Source organism: Podarcis bocagei (assembly GCF_964188305.1).
Source record: "Podarcis bocagei genome assembly, chromosome: 2".
In the NCBI taxonomy this organism is placed as follows: domain Eukaryota; kingdom Metazoa; phylum Chordata; class Lepidosauria; order Squamata; family Lacertidae; genus Podarcis; species Podarcis bocagei.
The window spans coordinates 51,793,018-51,808,615 of NC_138126.1; the positions used below are offsets into that span (position 1 = coordinate 51,793,018).

General features: G+C 42.7%; 1 protein-coding gene across 2 annotated transcripts in view; it reads left to right on the forward strand.

Annotated features, from left to right (window-relative positions):
- Positions 1-15,598, forward strand: part of PHF2 (PHD finger protein 2) — a 125,035-nt gene that overhangs the window by 68,643 nt on the left and 40,794 nt on the right. For both annotated transcript variants that reach the window (XM_081176326.1, XM_081176327.1), the window contains exons 3-4: positions 8,389-8,503; positions 9,991-10,151. In XM_081176326.1, coding sequence (XP_081032452.1) covers positions 8,389-8,503; positions 9,991-10,151 — 276 coding nt within the window. The remainder of the gene's footprint in view (positions 1-8,388; positions 8,504-9,990; positions 10,152-15,598) is intronic.

Consider the following 15,598-nt stretch of genomic DNA (forward strand, 5'->3'; position numbering starts at 1 on the left):
ATCTGGCCGTGACAATTTGCTGCACACAGTTGAATATCTGCTGGGACTGTAGACAAAACAGGGCATTTTTTATTAAGTATTTTGTGGTTTTATGTCTTGATTTTATTCTGTGAACTGCCCTGAGACCTCCGGGTATAGGGTGGTATATAAATTCAACAAATTAATTATTATTATTATTATTATTATTATTATTATTATTATTATTATATAATTATATAATTATACTGTAAAATCCGCACATGATTTCATGTTAAAGTAGGCTCTTAAAGGCTTTTAACAAAAACTAGCATTCCATGGTGTGACACAGCTGATGTCAAAATAACAATTCCCAGAATAAGATTTGGGAAAATGACAAATGCTGAGGAGCAGTTAAAGCAAATAGAGGCACTGCCCCACCCACCTGTCTGCCCTCAGCCAACCCACAACCCTCTTTCTTTCTTTCTTTCTTTCTTTCTTTCTTTCATTCATTCATTCATTCATTTCATTTATAAACTGCCCTTCATCACAAGATCTCAGGGTGCTTCACAGAGTAAAATACAGGATAAAAACATGAAAATAAGGAAAACAAACCAGAGGGTGGCACTGAATATCAGCTCCCTCCTCCTTAGTCTAAGTCAGTGTTTCTCAAACTTGGGTCCACAGCTGTAGGACTACAACTCCCATCATCGCTAACTAGCTGTGGACCCCAAGTTTGAGAAACATGGGCCTAAGTGCTGGTTTTGTAGAAGTAATCAGAGAAGAGGAAGGCGGCAAAACTAGAATTCATTGGCTCTGCCTGTTAAATTGACTTTGACTCGACATACTGTTGACCTCCCTGCCCTCTGCCCTACCAATCCCAGTGGGTACAAACCAACACTGGAGAGATTCAAATAATGCTGCTACTAATCGTATCTCTTGTTGGCATCCATCTGTCTTGGGAAACAATGGAAAACTGGACCCTTGTGGGTGAAGTCAAATTTTTGGAAAGTTATAGTGCCTGCTGTGGCTGTAGAGACTGATGTGGGAGAGACATGTTTTGTTGCAGCTGGGGCAGATGAAGGTGGCCAGTTGTGCTGATGCAGACGTACTATGGTGTTTCTTCTCTCTGCGCTTCTCCCAGTGGTCATTCCTTCTCTGGTCCTTCCTATGGGTGCACAACCTGACTGACTGAACCCAAACCATGCCTTAAACGTCAATATGCACAACAGGCAAACCATAATTTAGGGCTACTGATAGGAGTTGGATGATGTGGTGGGGTGGTGACCTCACCTGACCTCTGGTTGGTCGCATCGCTACGCTTATGGTGAAGTAGAGGAGGCGGCAGCAGAGAGGTTGGTGCAGTGTAAAAGAATCAGCTGGAGCCCCAGATTCAATTTGCATTTGCATCATGTTGACTTCAGCACTGCCTCAACTGTCCTCCTCTTTCTCCATCATTGGTGAGAGTTCAGGTGAGCACCACACTGTCTGCTGCTTCTCTGCTTGTATTTTTGTCTGCTCTGAGCAGCAGCTGAAACTGTGTGTATGATTTCAGTTCAAAGTTAGTGATATTGTTACGAGGTGTACATCAGCCTGCATACCTGCCCACCATGTGCATAGATAGACCCAGCGTATCCTATGGAGAGCAATGGAGTCAGGGCATGTGTTTGTTTAAAATGTGTGTATACCCGGTATAGAATTTGTCACACCAGGAAGTAGAAAATAATTGGTTTATTCCATGGAAGTGAAAGACGCGAGTGCTACTTTAGACAGCAAGTTGTGAATATGCGGGCAGTGACTATGATTCACACAATATAATTAATGTTCCTTAACTGCCCCAAACCTAGAGCGTTGAGTGCAGCAGTTTGCCACCGACTCACACTAAAGAGAAAAAGAAAGTCAATTGGGGGTGGTCGGAATACCTGATCTTGGAGCAAATGAGGCACAAAGTCAGGGATTTGAGCTCTGTGCCTTCTGTGAGAGCAAAGTTTGTTTGTTTGTTTTACTGCTCTTTAGCCGAGGATTGCAGGATGGTTTACATTATAAAAACACCAAAATGCAGAACATAATAATGAATGAAACAATAACGCCTGCTGGCCCCCTCAGTTCTCCCCAAGAATCCTGTGTCAGCAAGGCAACAGAATTCCCTCACCCATTCCTTTGGTTCATGGTCCAATGAAGTGTAGGGATGGCCCTTGAGATTGTTGAGGAGCAAAGAGGGGGAGCTGTGAGCTGACTATTGAAAAACTTGGGGTTTATAAGTATACTTTGGATACAACTAACATGGAGAAGGGAAGAGGCTTGCTTAGTGCGTGAAGACCAAGACACCAAATCCTTCAAACTGTGTCTGTTCCTTCTAGTTTACTGTAGTGTTTCATAGCAGACAGATTTGAAGGGAAGAGAACACAACCTTATATTTTGGAAGACCACGTCTTTATCGCTACAGTTCCTGGATCATAAATTTACTCTTAAGAGAGACCTTCATTGTCTGTGTGAAGTCTGGTTCCTGCTGACAGGAGGCTGATAACTAGATCATTTTGGCAAATGCAAGGATTAGTGCTCTGATTTTTTTCTGCAGCTCTCACAGGGTCAGGATGTTAGCTGTTCTTTCCAGGTCATGTGTGAGAGATAGGAACTGTACCAGGGTCACAGATAGTTTACAAGGGGATGCCTTTTATATCAAACTTAACGCCAGCTGCACTAATGCCATGATCCATAGAAATAAACTATATCCACCCACTTCAGGCTATGGTTTCAGATGTCATACCATAGTTAAGCTTCCTTAATCGTGCTTTGACATTGTGTCTAAACTGACCCATGTAGACTAAAGTCTATATATACTCACTAGGCACTAAGCCCCATTGAACACAGTGGGACTGCCTCAAAGTAAGCATTTACAGAAGTACACTGTTAGTTATTTTCAGTGTGATCGCTCAGAAGTAAGTCTCCTTCTTTCAGTGGCGTTCTCCTTCATCTGATTTATTACTGCAAGACTTGCAAAGATAAGCACTCATTGTTATTATGGAAGTTGTAGGATATTTTTTTTTAAGAAAGGATGCCTGGTGCACACATTCCACGACAGATGCCTTCCAGATGTCAAACATAAAAATAACTTTCTCCTTGTACTTTCTACTTTACTATTGTAGCCTGCTGACTAGATTTTAGGAAATTGCTTCCTCTTGGACGATATTTACAGTAATTTTGATTTAATTGCATTTGTGCAGGCAATGCTGAAGAAATGGACATTTGTTAAAAACGTGTTTCTTGGGATAATTCAGTGGAAGACAAAAGGTTTCACTAGAGTCGGACCAGGGCCTGAGTTTTGCTGCAGTTGTGTGTGTGGGGGGGGGAACAACAACTGCCTTTTTATTATTATTAGGAGCAAGTTTGTGAGGCCTTTGCTGGCAAAAGTTTTTCGAGGACTGGAATGCTTGTTAGAATTGGGGGCCAAATCAGGGATGGATCCATTTCAATAGGACCTTACATTAAACAGAGTAATATGAATCATGATAACTAGCAAGTGTGTAAGTGTAGGACATGCGCGTTGAGATCATGCTATGCATGTCAGCATCTTGGAGTAGGCATTCACTACTTTAGACTTCTCATTTGCATATGGTGACCACTTATTCTCATGTTCTGTAAATTGGGAAGCTTTCATAACCTCACCCCATCCCATCCTATTCCTGCCATGGTGAATACAGTGCCACTGCTTCCAGGAAGGCACTTCTGCTGATCTGTGACACCTGCCTCCATGTGCCAATTTCCAATATCTTTGTTTCTGCATCCCACTCATGCTAGAACTCCTCTTTTCATACAAGTAACTGTGTTTTCCGCAGTGGAACAAAATAGCTTGCGCGATCCAGCAGCAGAGCTGGCATGGGAGTGAGCAATCACTCCCCACTGCTGTTCTCTGAAATTTGCCCTGTAGGTAGGAGCAGAACAACCAAAGCAACACTGTGCTTTCAACTCCCAACCTACAGAACTGGTGCAAGAGAGGATACCATAGTCCGTTGTATTAAAAGGCTCTAAGACATCAGGAAAAATCAACAGGGTTGCACTTCCCCTGTCTTTCTTCTGATACAGGTCATTGATCAGCGTGACTAATGCTCTTTTTTAGTGCTAAAACCAGCTCTGAAACCAGACTTACATGGAACAAGATAATCAGCTTCCTCCAGGCATCCGTAAAGTACCATATAGCTGGCCCTGTTTATGTATTGAGAATACCTGTAAAATACACTACTTCCATCAGTAGTTCCACAAGATGGTAATGCTATGATTACCAGCTTCTTTAACGAAAGTGTGAACATTTTTAAAGCATTCCAATCCATAAATAAAGGAGTAGGAGGTTTTCGATGAATCTGCTGGGGAAACTGGATTTTGGAGCCTAGATCAGCCCTCCTGACAGAACATAGAACTTCCACAAGGGAGAACACTGCATTTGATGAACCTCATAATCACAGGTTAAAGATGTGTGTTTAATCAGATTTTAATTAAGATGTCTCCTGCAAAAGTGACTGACTGAATTCTTAAAAGCAGCCCAGCAGGTTGCATACAAAGGTTCCTTTCCTCAGAAGAACTTCATTCTGCCATTGGGATACAGCCCAATGGATGGGAGATGGAGAATGTTTTGTTCTACAATATGTTCCAAGATGGGTGCTTAAGTCCTGTTGTTTTCAGCTACTGAGCATTGCTGGGTTCACTGAACCTATTTCAGGTGATCTTAAGTAGAGGTGAATCTCAAGTTGAGGCAGGTGTATTCAGGTCAAAGTGGCACTCTTCCAAGGTGAACATAGGCAGGGGAGGGAGAGTTTTTAAAAAGTGATCTAAGTCAAAGAGACCATCTCCAAAATGATGGGGACGGGGGAAGGTAAACAACACCATATAAGGGAAATGCCAGGAATTGTGTGATCAATGAAGAGTGGTTCGTAAATGATTTTAATAAATGTCTGTGTCTTCTTTTTCTATCCATCCTGTCTCAGTGAAGTGCATTCATTTCTTTTATATGTATTTATATGCATTTCCTTTTATATGCATTTTGCTTTACGGCTGTTTTATATCAGGTTTGAATTTATTTATTTTTTTAAAGTAAGTTGCTTTGAGAGACTTCACAGCAAAACGTGTCAGATAAATATAATGAATAATGAATACATGATAGAGAGTAATATTGGAAAGGAAACAGCTTTTATTAATTCATTGTACCAGCTGTGTTAGTCTTTTGTAGTTACTTTTGTCGGTAATAGAAGCTGTTTGTTCATGTGTTGCAGTGCTCATTAAGTGTCATGCACATATAGTAGAGAGGAGGTTGTCCTTTTTCGGGGAACATCTCCCCCTCAAAAACTAAGTCTTTGAGCTTTTTAAAAAAAATTTACAGCATTAAAAATCCACCCGGAAGCCATTTTGACAGTCTGATCTGGAAAACCTGGATGTATGGCAGCCCTAAACTAGTGGCTCTTTCCCAACTGCATATTCCTGATGCAATATCTTGGACATTTGGCTTCTATTTTTGGTGTTACCATGCCAGGCTGTCCTTACTGACGGTGACTGAACTGTTTTCTTTGACATTATTAAAAAATTGACATTATAGGCAAAATAATTCTCCTTTCTATTGCATGCTTGGTCACTCTTTCACAGATTGCGCACGTGGATTCTTTAATGTGCAGTCAAGCAGTGATTGATGGTGGATGGTAACATACAATCCTGAGCAGACTTCACCACCAAACAGGCATCAATTCACAGAATATGCTCTGCATATATTGCAAGTGCCTTGATTTTCAGTATTTTTAAAAACAAAAATTTGTGTATGCGTGTCTACATCACCACAGATACATCAGTTGGAATGCAGGCTGATCACATCCCTCTATACTCGGTTAAAATTAGTACTGAATTCCACAGGCCTAAATTCAACAGATCTTTCTTCTCTCCACGGACCCTCATGGCCCACACATTGCTGTGCCAAGGAGGATCTGCCCACCTTACCACTCCAGGCCTCATGGCTTTGTGAAGATGAGTTGGACAGGCTGCAAATGGAGGTCTTGCCCCACTTCACACATTCAAAGCCTTGAAGGGGCAGGTCTGAGGAAGCTTTCCCTTACCTTAAAAGATGCCACTGGGTGCTCATCAAATTTGTTGCTTCTTTCAGTATTGTCCGCTTTGAACCCATGCTGCACCTACTACCTTAGGTCTTGCTTGACTGAAGGACGGATGTCTTGAGAGTGTAGGTTGGCAGGTGCTGTGTGGGTCCAAGGGGCCTCTCCCTCAGGCAAGCGTAGCCTGGGTGAAGAAAACCTCACCAGCTGTTCTGCCAATCTGGGTCAGCAGGTTACAAAACCCTACGCAGCCCCTTTAACTTGTGCATTGTGCAACCCATCCTGTGTCCCTGGAAGGCGGGTGGGTTGCTGAGCTGAGGAGCAACGAGACCATTGGGAGGCAGAGGAGAGACTTTTCACTAACCCACCTCCATCCCTTCACCTGGCACACCAATTTTGCACCCTGCATTTTCTCTTCCTTTTTTCCAGGGGGTTGGGTACAAAAATGCTGCCCCAGCCATTCAGCAGAGCAGGGACCTCAGTGAATAGTGATGTTCTAATCTATAGCAGCCTTCGCTGGTCTGGTGCCCTCTAGATGTGCTGGCTTTGGTTATAGGAGTTGGAGTCGAAGGACATCTGGAAGGCACCATGTTGGTGAAGACGGTTCTATAACCGACTGCCTATGTACGCAGGGAGATCATGTAGTAGAGTCCTTCTGGAACTGAATTGCTTTCCCAGTTGAGATTTGCCAAGCCCTGCTATGGTTTTAGGACTTTGGCCAAAGGCTGTTTGTTTAGGACAGCCTCCAGTTGAAAACATGTATCCTCTCATTATGAATACATTACAGCTGCTTCCCTTTCTCTGTGTCTTCACACTTTTTTTTTTTATAATTCACTGTTTCTGTTGGTTTTTTATGGGGGGGGCGGTTCGGGGTTAGTATGTTTTCTTGGTTGATGGCTATATTTTGTGGATTTGGTTTTGCTGCATGTATATCTTATTGTAATTTGGGTTTGTTTTTTGAAAGGGAGTGGGATACAAGTTATTAAAGAAGCAAAATAATACTTATTTTACTATCAGAAAGCTCTTTTTAAAAGCCTTAGATAAATAGCTTGCCCTGAAAGGGGCCAAACCTTTGTCTCTCCCTCCATTTTCTTACCTTCTAAGCCCCCTCTGAAACCTAGATAGGGAAATCACTCATCTTTGTTTGGCAGAGTGTAATCCCCACTATGGCAAGCCCTCCGAGGGCCTTCCCTTCAGTGGAAATCACAAGTGGAGAATTATTTTCATACCAGTCTCCATGAAAAGATGCTCTGCTAGGGACTGAAGGTGCCCAGGGCCATTCCTGCCCTTGTCCCAATCCCTTGCGGCAAGGTAAGCTGCGAGGAGTGTCCTGGATAGCTTAGTCGGTTGAGCACGAGACTCTTAATCTCAGGGTTGTGGGCAAAAGATTTCTGCATTGCAGGGGGTTGGACTGTATAACCCTTGTGGCCACTTCCAACTATGATTCTATGCCCTGGTCACAGAAAAGGCCACAGGAAGAATAAATTCTAGGAAGCCTTGGAGCAGGGGAAGGTACTATGTGTGGCTCCCAGGATTGGAACAAGCATGGCCCTGCTTCCTTTACTTGTAGCATGCTTTAAGGAGGAATGTGCTTGACCCAATCCTGTTCTCAAGCATTTGATCTGGGACGCTCACCATCGCAGGGGTCAGTCATTGAATCTATAGAGAACTCAAAGCTAGAAAACTGTGTTCCTGAATTCTACTGTCCATGGACAAGGGGTTTTGATGTACAGTGGTACCTCGGGTTACAGACACTTCAGGTTACATACGCTTCAGGTTACAGACTCCACTAACCCAGAAATAGTACCTCGGGTTAAGAACTTTGCTTCAGGATGAGAACAGAAATTGTGCTCCGGTGGTGCAGCGGCAGCAGGAGGCCCCATTAGCTAAAGTGGTACCTCAGGTTAAGAACAGTTTCAGGTTAAGAATGGACCTCCGGAATGAATTAAGTACTTAACCCAAGGTACCACTGTATTTAAACTTGCAACCCCCACCCAGTCCCCATATCCTAAGATGGTACAGTCCAGGTCTGAATTCTGTCTGGAGTTTACACATGGAAGCTATAGCTCTGTGGTTATCTTTGTATTTTCTTCTGCTTCCCGTTACCAAATGAACAGAGTTCAATATGCGACATATAGCCCTGAGTGTTAATGTCTGGAGGCAAACGAGAAAACAATTGTTAGATTTCTCCTTGGAATAAAGCACAGTCTCTTGCCCCCTTATGTCAAAGTCACTGTTGTGTCTTCAAAGAGATTATTGTCACGTTGTTTGTCTGAAGTCAATGACAAATTGATTATTTTCTCCCTCCTCAGCTATACATAATCCTGTCAATGTCTGTCTCTTGCAGTGAAAAAGAAAAGAAATTGGCACAAACATGACACTGGTCAAACTACAGAAGTCAAACCTGTTCAGAATGGGAGTCAGGTATTCATCAAGGAACTTCGAAGTCGAACATTCCCCAGGTAAGTTGTTAAATGGTGCCAATGTTTGGGCTATTATCAGCAGACCATACTCGGGGGGGGTGTGCTTAGAAGGTGATTCTTTTCCCTCCAACATGTTTTCCTCTGTAGATTTATGTGGGCAATAATCCAAGAGACCTTGAGCTAATTGCTCTCTGCATGATATCTTGCAGAGACACATTGAAATCTACAATCCCTTCACCAAAATTTTCACCCTACTTGTTGAAGAATTCAAGACTGTGAAATCTGCAACGTTTGCCTGATTTGTATCCACCATGCTTCATAATATCTGGAATTGATCCACAGCAATTAGTGGAAGCAGTATAGGCTGTGGGCAGAACAAAATGTGTAAAACATGGGTTGCTTCCATACTAGAGACTACTGTAATTCGGCAATAAGCTTCAAGCAGAATTAAAATTGCAGTTTGTCTTATTATTAAGATATTTTTTATCCTATCATCAATGGGACTATTATGGTGTCTCCACTTAATACCATACTAACTATGATTATCCAGTGATGTCCAAGCCCAAACTTCCGCTTCAAAATTGAAGAAAAAAGAAACTATTTTTTAAAAATTCCCTGCCTCTAGGAGACCAATGTGGAGGATTTGTTTTCACCAACATGGTGGTCTTGCTCATCTGTTTCTTAAACTTTTGTTTGCATCTTCATTGGCTGCCATGTGAAAGGCACTGGTGTCCCGAAAATGAGATGTAGTTCAAAACAAGCACAGAAGAGGGCAGCCGTGCATTATCCTAAAAAGTTTTTGGTTCTTTATAGATTCAAGGATCTGTTATGTTTGCAATCAAATATCATTTGTTACTCTACCCTTCCAAAAAAATATCATTTTATATATGCACCAGAAAATACATGAATACTAAATATCTTGTCTGCTGTTAAGACCCGTATCCCAATGTTTTAAGATATCTCGTTTCCCCCAGATGCTTTTCAGAACCACAGATGACAAAGACTATGTTCAGCCAGTAAGCATACTAATAACAGCAACCTAGACACAAGGGACCCTGGCACATGCAATTTCCAAAGCACCAGGCACCAAGTGCCCAGGCACTCTGAAAAAACTACACATCCCAGGACCCTTTGCTGTCTCGCACGTGCTCCAAAGCTTAGTTTGCATTCTGAATCGGAGAAGAGCTTCTCGGGGAAATGAGGACTGATCATTATGCAGCTAAGCAATGTTACAAGTGGGAGAAACCTGTATCTCATGCCACAGTTAAAAATAAACTTTGGTGGCATCACTAGATGTGCTCATAACAGAAATACAAACCATTCTTTTAAGTTCTTCATATTTGTCTGGCTGCTTGATTGAATTACTCAAGACTTAGAGAGGCTCATAGACCAGTGGTGTCTTAATAAGGAGAGCCATAGGTTGATCTGAAGCCTGCTTCATCAGTAATAAAGGAAAAGAAAATACGGACTGGGTGTGAAAGTCTTTTAATATTGGAATTATTCTTTCTTTTGTTTCGAATTTTTAGTGCTGAAGACGTGGTAATAAAACTGACTGGAAGCCAACTAACAGTTGAATATTTGGAAGAAAATGGATTCACAGAGCCTATCCTCATCCCAAAGAAGGACGGCTTGGGCTTATCTGTACCTGCACCGACGTTTTATGTTAGTGATGTTGAAAACTATGTTGGTACGTATTTGTTTTTGAGTTCAGAACCTACTTCACGGAGAGCACTTTGAGGGGAGGCTCTTTCAGGTAGTTCTCCAGTCTGGGAAAACATGTAAACATCCTCACAAACCACTAGTGACTTGGATGGCCAGACATCTGAACACAGGAACATAGGAAGTTGCCTTATACTGAGTCAGAGTGTTGGTCCATCTAGCCCAGTGTTGGCAGTGGCTTTCCAGAGCTTCAGGCAGGAAGCTATCCCAGGAGGTGCCATGGATTGAACCTGGATGCTGTCCCTGTGAGCTACAGCCTTTCTGCTTCCCAGCCATATGATCACATTAATCAGTCTTCAGCCCAAACTTCAGTCAAACTTCACTGTTTCCCCCTACTCCCTGCAGCTGCTGTTTCCCCCATGCCTCATTTGCTGCAAAGTCTTCTCTTTCAGGCCCAAATGACAGTCCTTAATGGCTTCCCTCTTAACTTGGATTTGGCCCATTCTTATATAAAGAGAAGGGTGCAAAGGTAAAGGTGCTTGCACAGAACACTGTCAAACTATGGGTTAGCATAAATAACTAAGTGTGCTGGTTCACAGGGCAAGAATGGTGGCCATTTTACACCACCCCCATTGGTCCTGCTGCTGTGCTTTGGGCCCAACCATGGTTTGGCTTAGTGTGTGAAGATAGGCTTGTGGTTTGTGTGGCTCCAAGCACACAGCAAGCTGTAGCCAAGGCTTACTGCTCATGATTAGTCTGAGAGAAACAAACCATGAGCCCAGGTTCACACGACTTAGCTCCTGGTCGCACAGCAGCAGCAAGACTGGGAGAGGAGTGAAGCAACTTCCATCTTTGCTTTGTGGACCAGCGTGATTGCTAATATCTTCTCCTATTCAGAGCTTCTCCCTTGCTGTCATTCCCTTCCACTGCAACTGACGTCCAATATCTAAAGTGCGCCTGGGAAAAAAGGATTATTGGGAGGTGTGCAGTGAGTGTAATAAGGGTTGGATTTTCTTCACACCTGTGCCACTTTTTCTCTAAAAAATTGTGATCCAAACAGACCTGCATTTCAACAAACAGATCTGCTGCCGCCTTTTTAAAAATATAATAATTTTTATTAGTTTTTGATTACAGTCCAATAATAGCTTCATTATAACAATGCCAAATTATAATACAGTTACTAATGCCAATTGTTCAAATACCAAATTATATAATTTAGGTGGCCCCTGCATGCTAGAATTGATGGTTTTATGATATTCTTTATTTCTGCGTTCCAAAATCTGATTAATTTCAATAACATTCCAGTCAAAATAATAATCCCATATACAACAACTGCAATATTAATAACTTCTATTCGTGTTGACACATTAAATGATTTATGAAACTACAGGTGAGGCACTCAAACTATATCCTTGTTCTTCCTGTGTGTGACAATTATTCTGTCCATAATGTTTCATCCTGTCCTTGTAAAATGTAGTGTCCATCTTTTCCCGGTTGTTGCTGTTCTCCATCATGCCATGGGCGGAGCTAATATCCCAGGTCTGCTGCTGCCTTGATATCCCTGTATGAGGGCCAGCTACACCCATTTGCCTCTTCTCATCTACACCTTTTATTTGCATCTAGTTTTTTCACTATTCTTTTAGATCACCTAGACCAGGGGTCGGCAACCCGTGGCTCCGGAGCCGCATGTGGCTCTTTTACACCTTTACCGTGGCTCCGGGGTGGATACTAGTGAGAGGAGGAGGCGCATTGTGCGCCCTGACACTCCCCACTGTGGCGGGCGCTGTACTGGCTGTGACGTCGCATGGGGGCGGTGCGTGCATTAGTCACGCACCGTCCCGACGTCACCTTCCCGCCCGCCCGCCAGCTACATTGTAAGGGGCATGTACGCTGGTCACTGTTTTGAAGGGGAGTGAAGAACACACACACACAAAAAGGTAACTTGTTAATTTAACGTTTATTTCTATGAGGAGGAGTAATTCTGAGGGGTCAAACAAATAAAAAAGTGACAAAAATGTTATTTTTATAATGACGAGTTTTGCGGCTCCCAGTTTTTTTTTCCTTCAGAAACGGGTCCAAGTGGCTCTTTTTGTCTTAAAGGTTGCAGACCCCTGACCTAGACCATGAGAGCGTTGCTTACCTGTGGTCTTCCAGATGTAGCTGGACTACAGGTCCATTGGCTGGTCCAGTTGGGGCTGATGAGAGTCCACAACAACTGGGGGCAACAGGCTTCCCATGACTGTCTTGGACCCATTTCCAACCCCAAAGAGAGGTGCCCTGCATTTAAAAGCTGTGTGTTGCCAGGAGGCCTTCTTCCTATCACAGCGCTGAGAGAAGCTGCAGCTGCTGACCAATCCCTGGACATGCAGCTGTTAGAAGAACAAGCTGATATGGTCAAGGATAGCAAAAGGGGGGGGGGAGTAATTTATGAAATACAAATGGCAGACAGGATGCTCCTGGGTAAAGTTCTGCACGTGAATCCTGGTTTTCCCATGGCAAACTTAGCCATCCATCCCAAGTTCACCTTCTCCTGTGCAGATGGTGTTTTTGCACATCCTAATTGTCCCACATAGTCCCACGTTGAACTGAAGTGGTTTTTATTGGCCACATTTGACTGTAAAGAACTGAACAGATTTATTTTCAAAAGCCAGTACTAGAATCTGTTGGATAATGACTTCTTACAGTTTTATGTGTCTCCATCCCCTGCTTATTTATACATTATTTTGAATACTTTGAAAGCAGAAGATGTGATGTAAAAGGTTGTATGAATCAAACAAGGCATTTTAAAAAAGAAAAAAAAATACATTTGAAAATCCAAGTGTATAACTAAAACGCTGGTGGGAAAACAAGTAAAAGAGACAAATAATGCCATTCCTTCCTGAATGATCAGTAATATCCTAGATTGAAGCCTTTTCTCAATCAGTTGGCCTAGAGATAGTATGGTGTTCTGCCCAAGGGCAGCTGTTCTTTGTGATTCAGAGGTGACAAGCACACTTTGGGGAGGAAGGCTCCTCACTTTATTCCTGTACAGTACAAATCAGCATACAATGCACATGGCTAGCCTGTTTCTGAGCATAAAGCACAGGACTGGTCTGCATAAAGCATATCCAAGCATAAATTGCGCAATAAGCCTAAACACAGCCTAATTAGCCGAATTGGATTACCATTTGCAGATATGCATACAGGTTAGTACAGCAAGAAACATAAAGACCAGTGGGGTAAATCTACATACTCCAGCCCACCAGTTGTGCCCAATCATAGCTCATGGGATGCCAGGCAAAGCTAGCCTGCAGGAAGTCTAATTCCTGCACCTGGTTTCTATAAAGCACAAGGCATGAAACAGCGCACAGTGCCTAACCTAGCCTTATGCTTGGCTATTAATCTATCAGGCAAGATCCTACTGCTTTCATCCCTTCAGACTTAAGGTCACCAGTCGGAAGAATCTCTGTTGGCTACAGGTTCTTCCCTCCCAGTTCTGCATATGGGTGTCAGGGTGTGTAGCTGTGTAGAAGTGTGTTCCTTTCACAAACTCCTTGGCTTCCTCTTATATAGTGTTGCACTGTGCCGACAAGGCCGACTGGCATATGGGTCATGCACCTGTAGCATTCCTGGAGAAAGGGGAGTCTGACTGTAGATATCCCCTTGGCTATAAAATGAAAGCAACAGTGTGTGTGCCAAACTCTCGTCTTATCTACGCAAGATAACCACCTGGCATTTTCAGGCTTTGATCCTCCCTGTTAGTGTGATGTTTCTCTTACTTTACCAGCCATGATTACATTCTGCTATTTTCCACTGAATAAATGCTGAATACAGATTCATATTAAATCCTACAAGCATGAGGTAAATATAGCAAGCAATGCAACTTCCAGGCCTGTTCAGGCCTTATCCCAAGGCATCAGGGGAAATATTGACAACATCACACTATCTTCTTGTGCTACAAAGGACTTGATGTGACAATACATATGGTTCCAGCAAATGAACACGGAAGAGCTAAAGCAGGGCTTGTCCAGACAGCTTCAATTTTGGAGAATACTTTGTGATACCTCAGTGGGGACAGCTGCCTTGTATTTTATTTTATTTTTCTGCAGCAGTGCTTTGCAGGAAGGGATCGTATATGCAGATACACTAATACACCTCAGCTGTGTTTTCACTTTAAAGGTGAAAGCTTGTGTGCATTTCATCCTTGGATGTGGCTTTAATTTCAACTTGGGAATTTTAAGAAAAATAAATAGACTAGAGACAATTTACCAAGGATCACTTTCTGAACATTTTCTGTAGAGCAGTTTGCAGCCTTTTAACACTGGCCATGATGCAAGAGACACTGTACTATCTCTAAAAGAACAGGCCTGCAGTCTGGAGGTACTATATGTTCCATCCCTATCCAACAGGTGGTTCGTGATCTACTGGTCGATTGTGGGGGTGTTTGTTGTGGATCATGGTATGAAGCTCCTTATTGATCCCCTAAAAAATATCAACAACTCTTGGCAATGATAGTGGGTAGATCACTGCCAGTTTTTTTTCTACTGGGAGTAGATTGCAGTCTCTTGGGAGTTGACCGTGCCTGGAATAGACCACCCAAATGACTTCCATGACTAGGAGTGCTTTCTACTTGCTCCAGCTGGCACGAAATAGCCTGACCGCAGTAGTTCGTGTGCTGATAACCTCAAGACTTGATTATTGTAATACACTTTATGTAGCATCTTTGTATCTGATCTGGAAAATGCAGCTAGTGCAGAATGTTGTGGCCAGACTGCTCACAGGAGCAGGCTATTGGAAACATGTTACAGTGGTACCTCGCAAGACGAATGCCTCGCAAGACAAAAAACTCGCTAGACGAAAGGTTTTTCCGTTTTCGATTTGCCTCGCAAGACGAAATTTCCCTATGGGCTTGCTTCGCAAGACGAAAACGTCTCGCGGCTTTGTTTCCTTTGTCTAAAAACAAAGACATGTTTTGTTTATAAAGTTAATTTATTTTCCCTTCAATTTTTGAACTGCTCTTTACAGTATGTGTGACTTTAAAGAGCAGTTAATAAACTGTTGTTGTACCAAATTTGGCTTTGTTTCGACTTTTTTTGACCATAGGAACGCATTAATTGATTTTCAATGCATTCCTATGGGATTTCGTGATTCGCAAGACGAAAAATTCGCTAGACAACAAAAATTGCGGAACGAATTAATTTCGTCTTGCGGGGCACCACTGTATTGCTCTTCTGAGTTCTGCACTGTTTGCCAATTTGCTACCAGGTCAGGTTTAAGGTTCTTGTGTGTTAGTTCACAAAGCACCAAGCAGCTTGGGTTCAAGGTACCTTAAGGACTGTTGGATCCCTGATGTTCCATCTTGATCACTGAGATCTTCTGATAAGGCACTTATTGTGGTTCCCCATACCTCCAAGGTTACTAGAGACCAAGCCTTTAGTGTGGCAGGCCCTGCCACTGAAGGCTCAGCAGGAATCATCCTTGTCTTCCTTTAGAGAC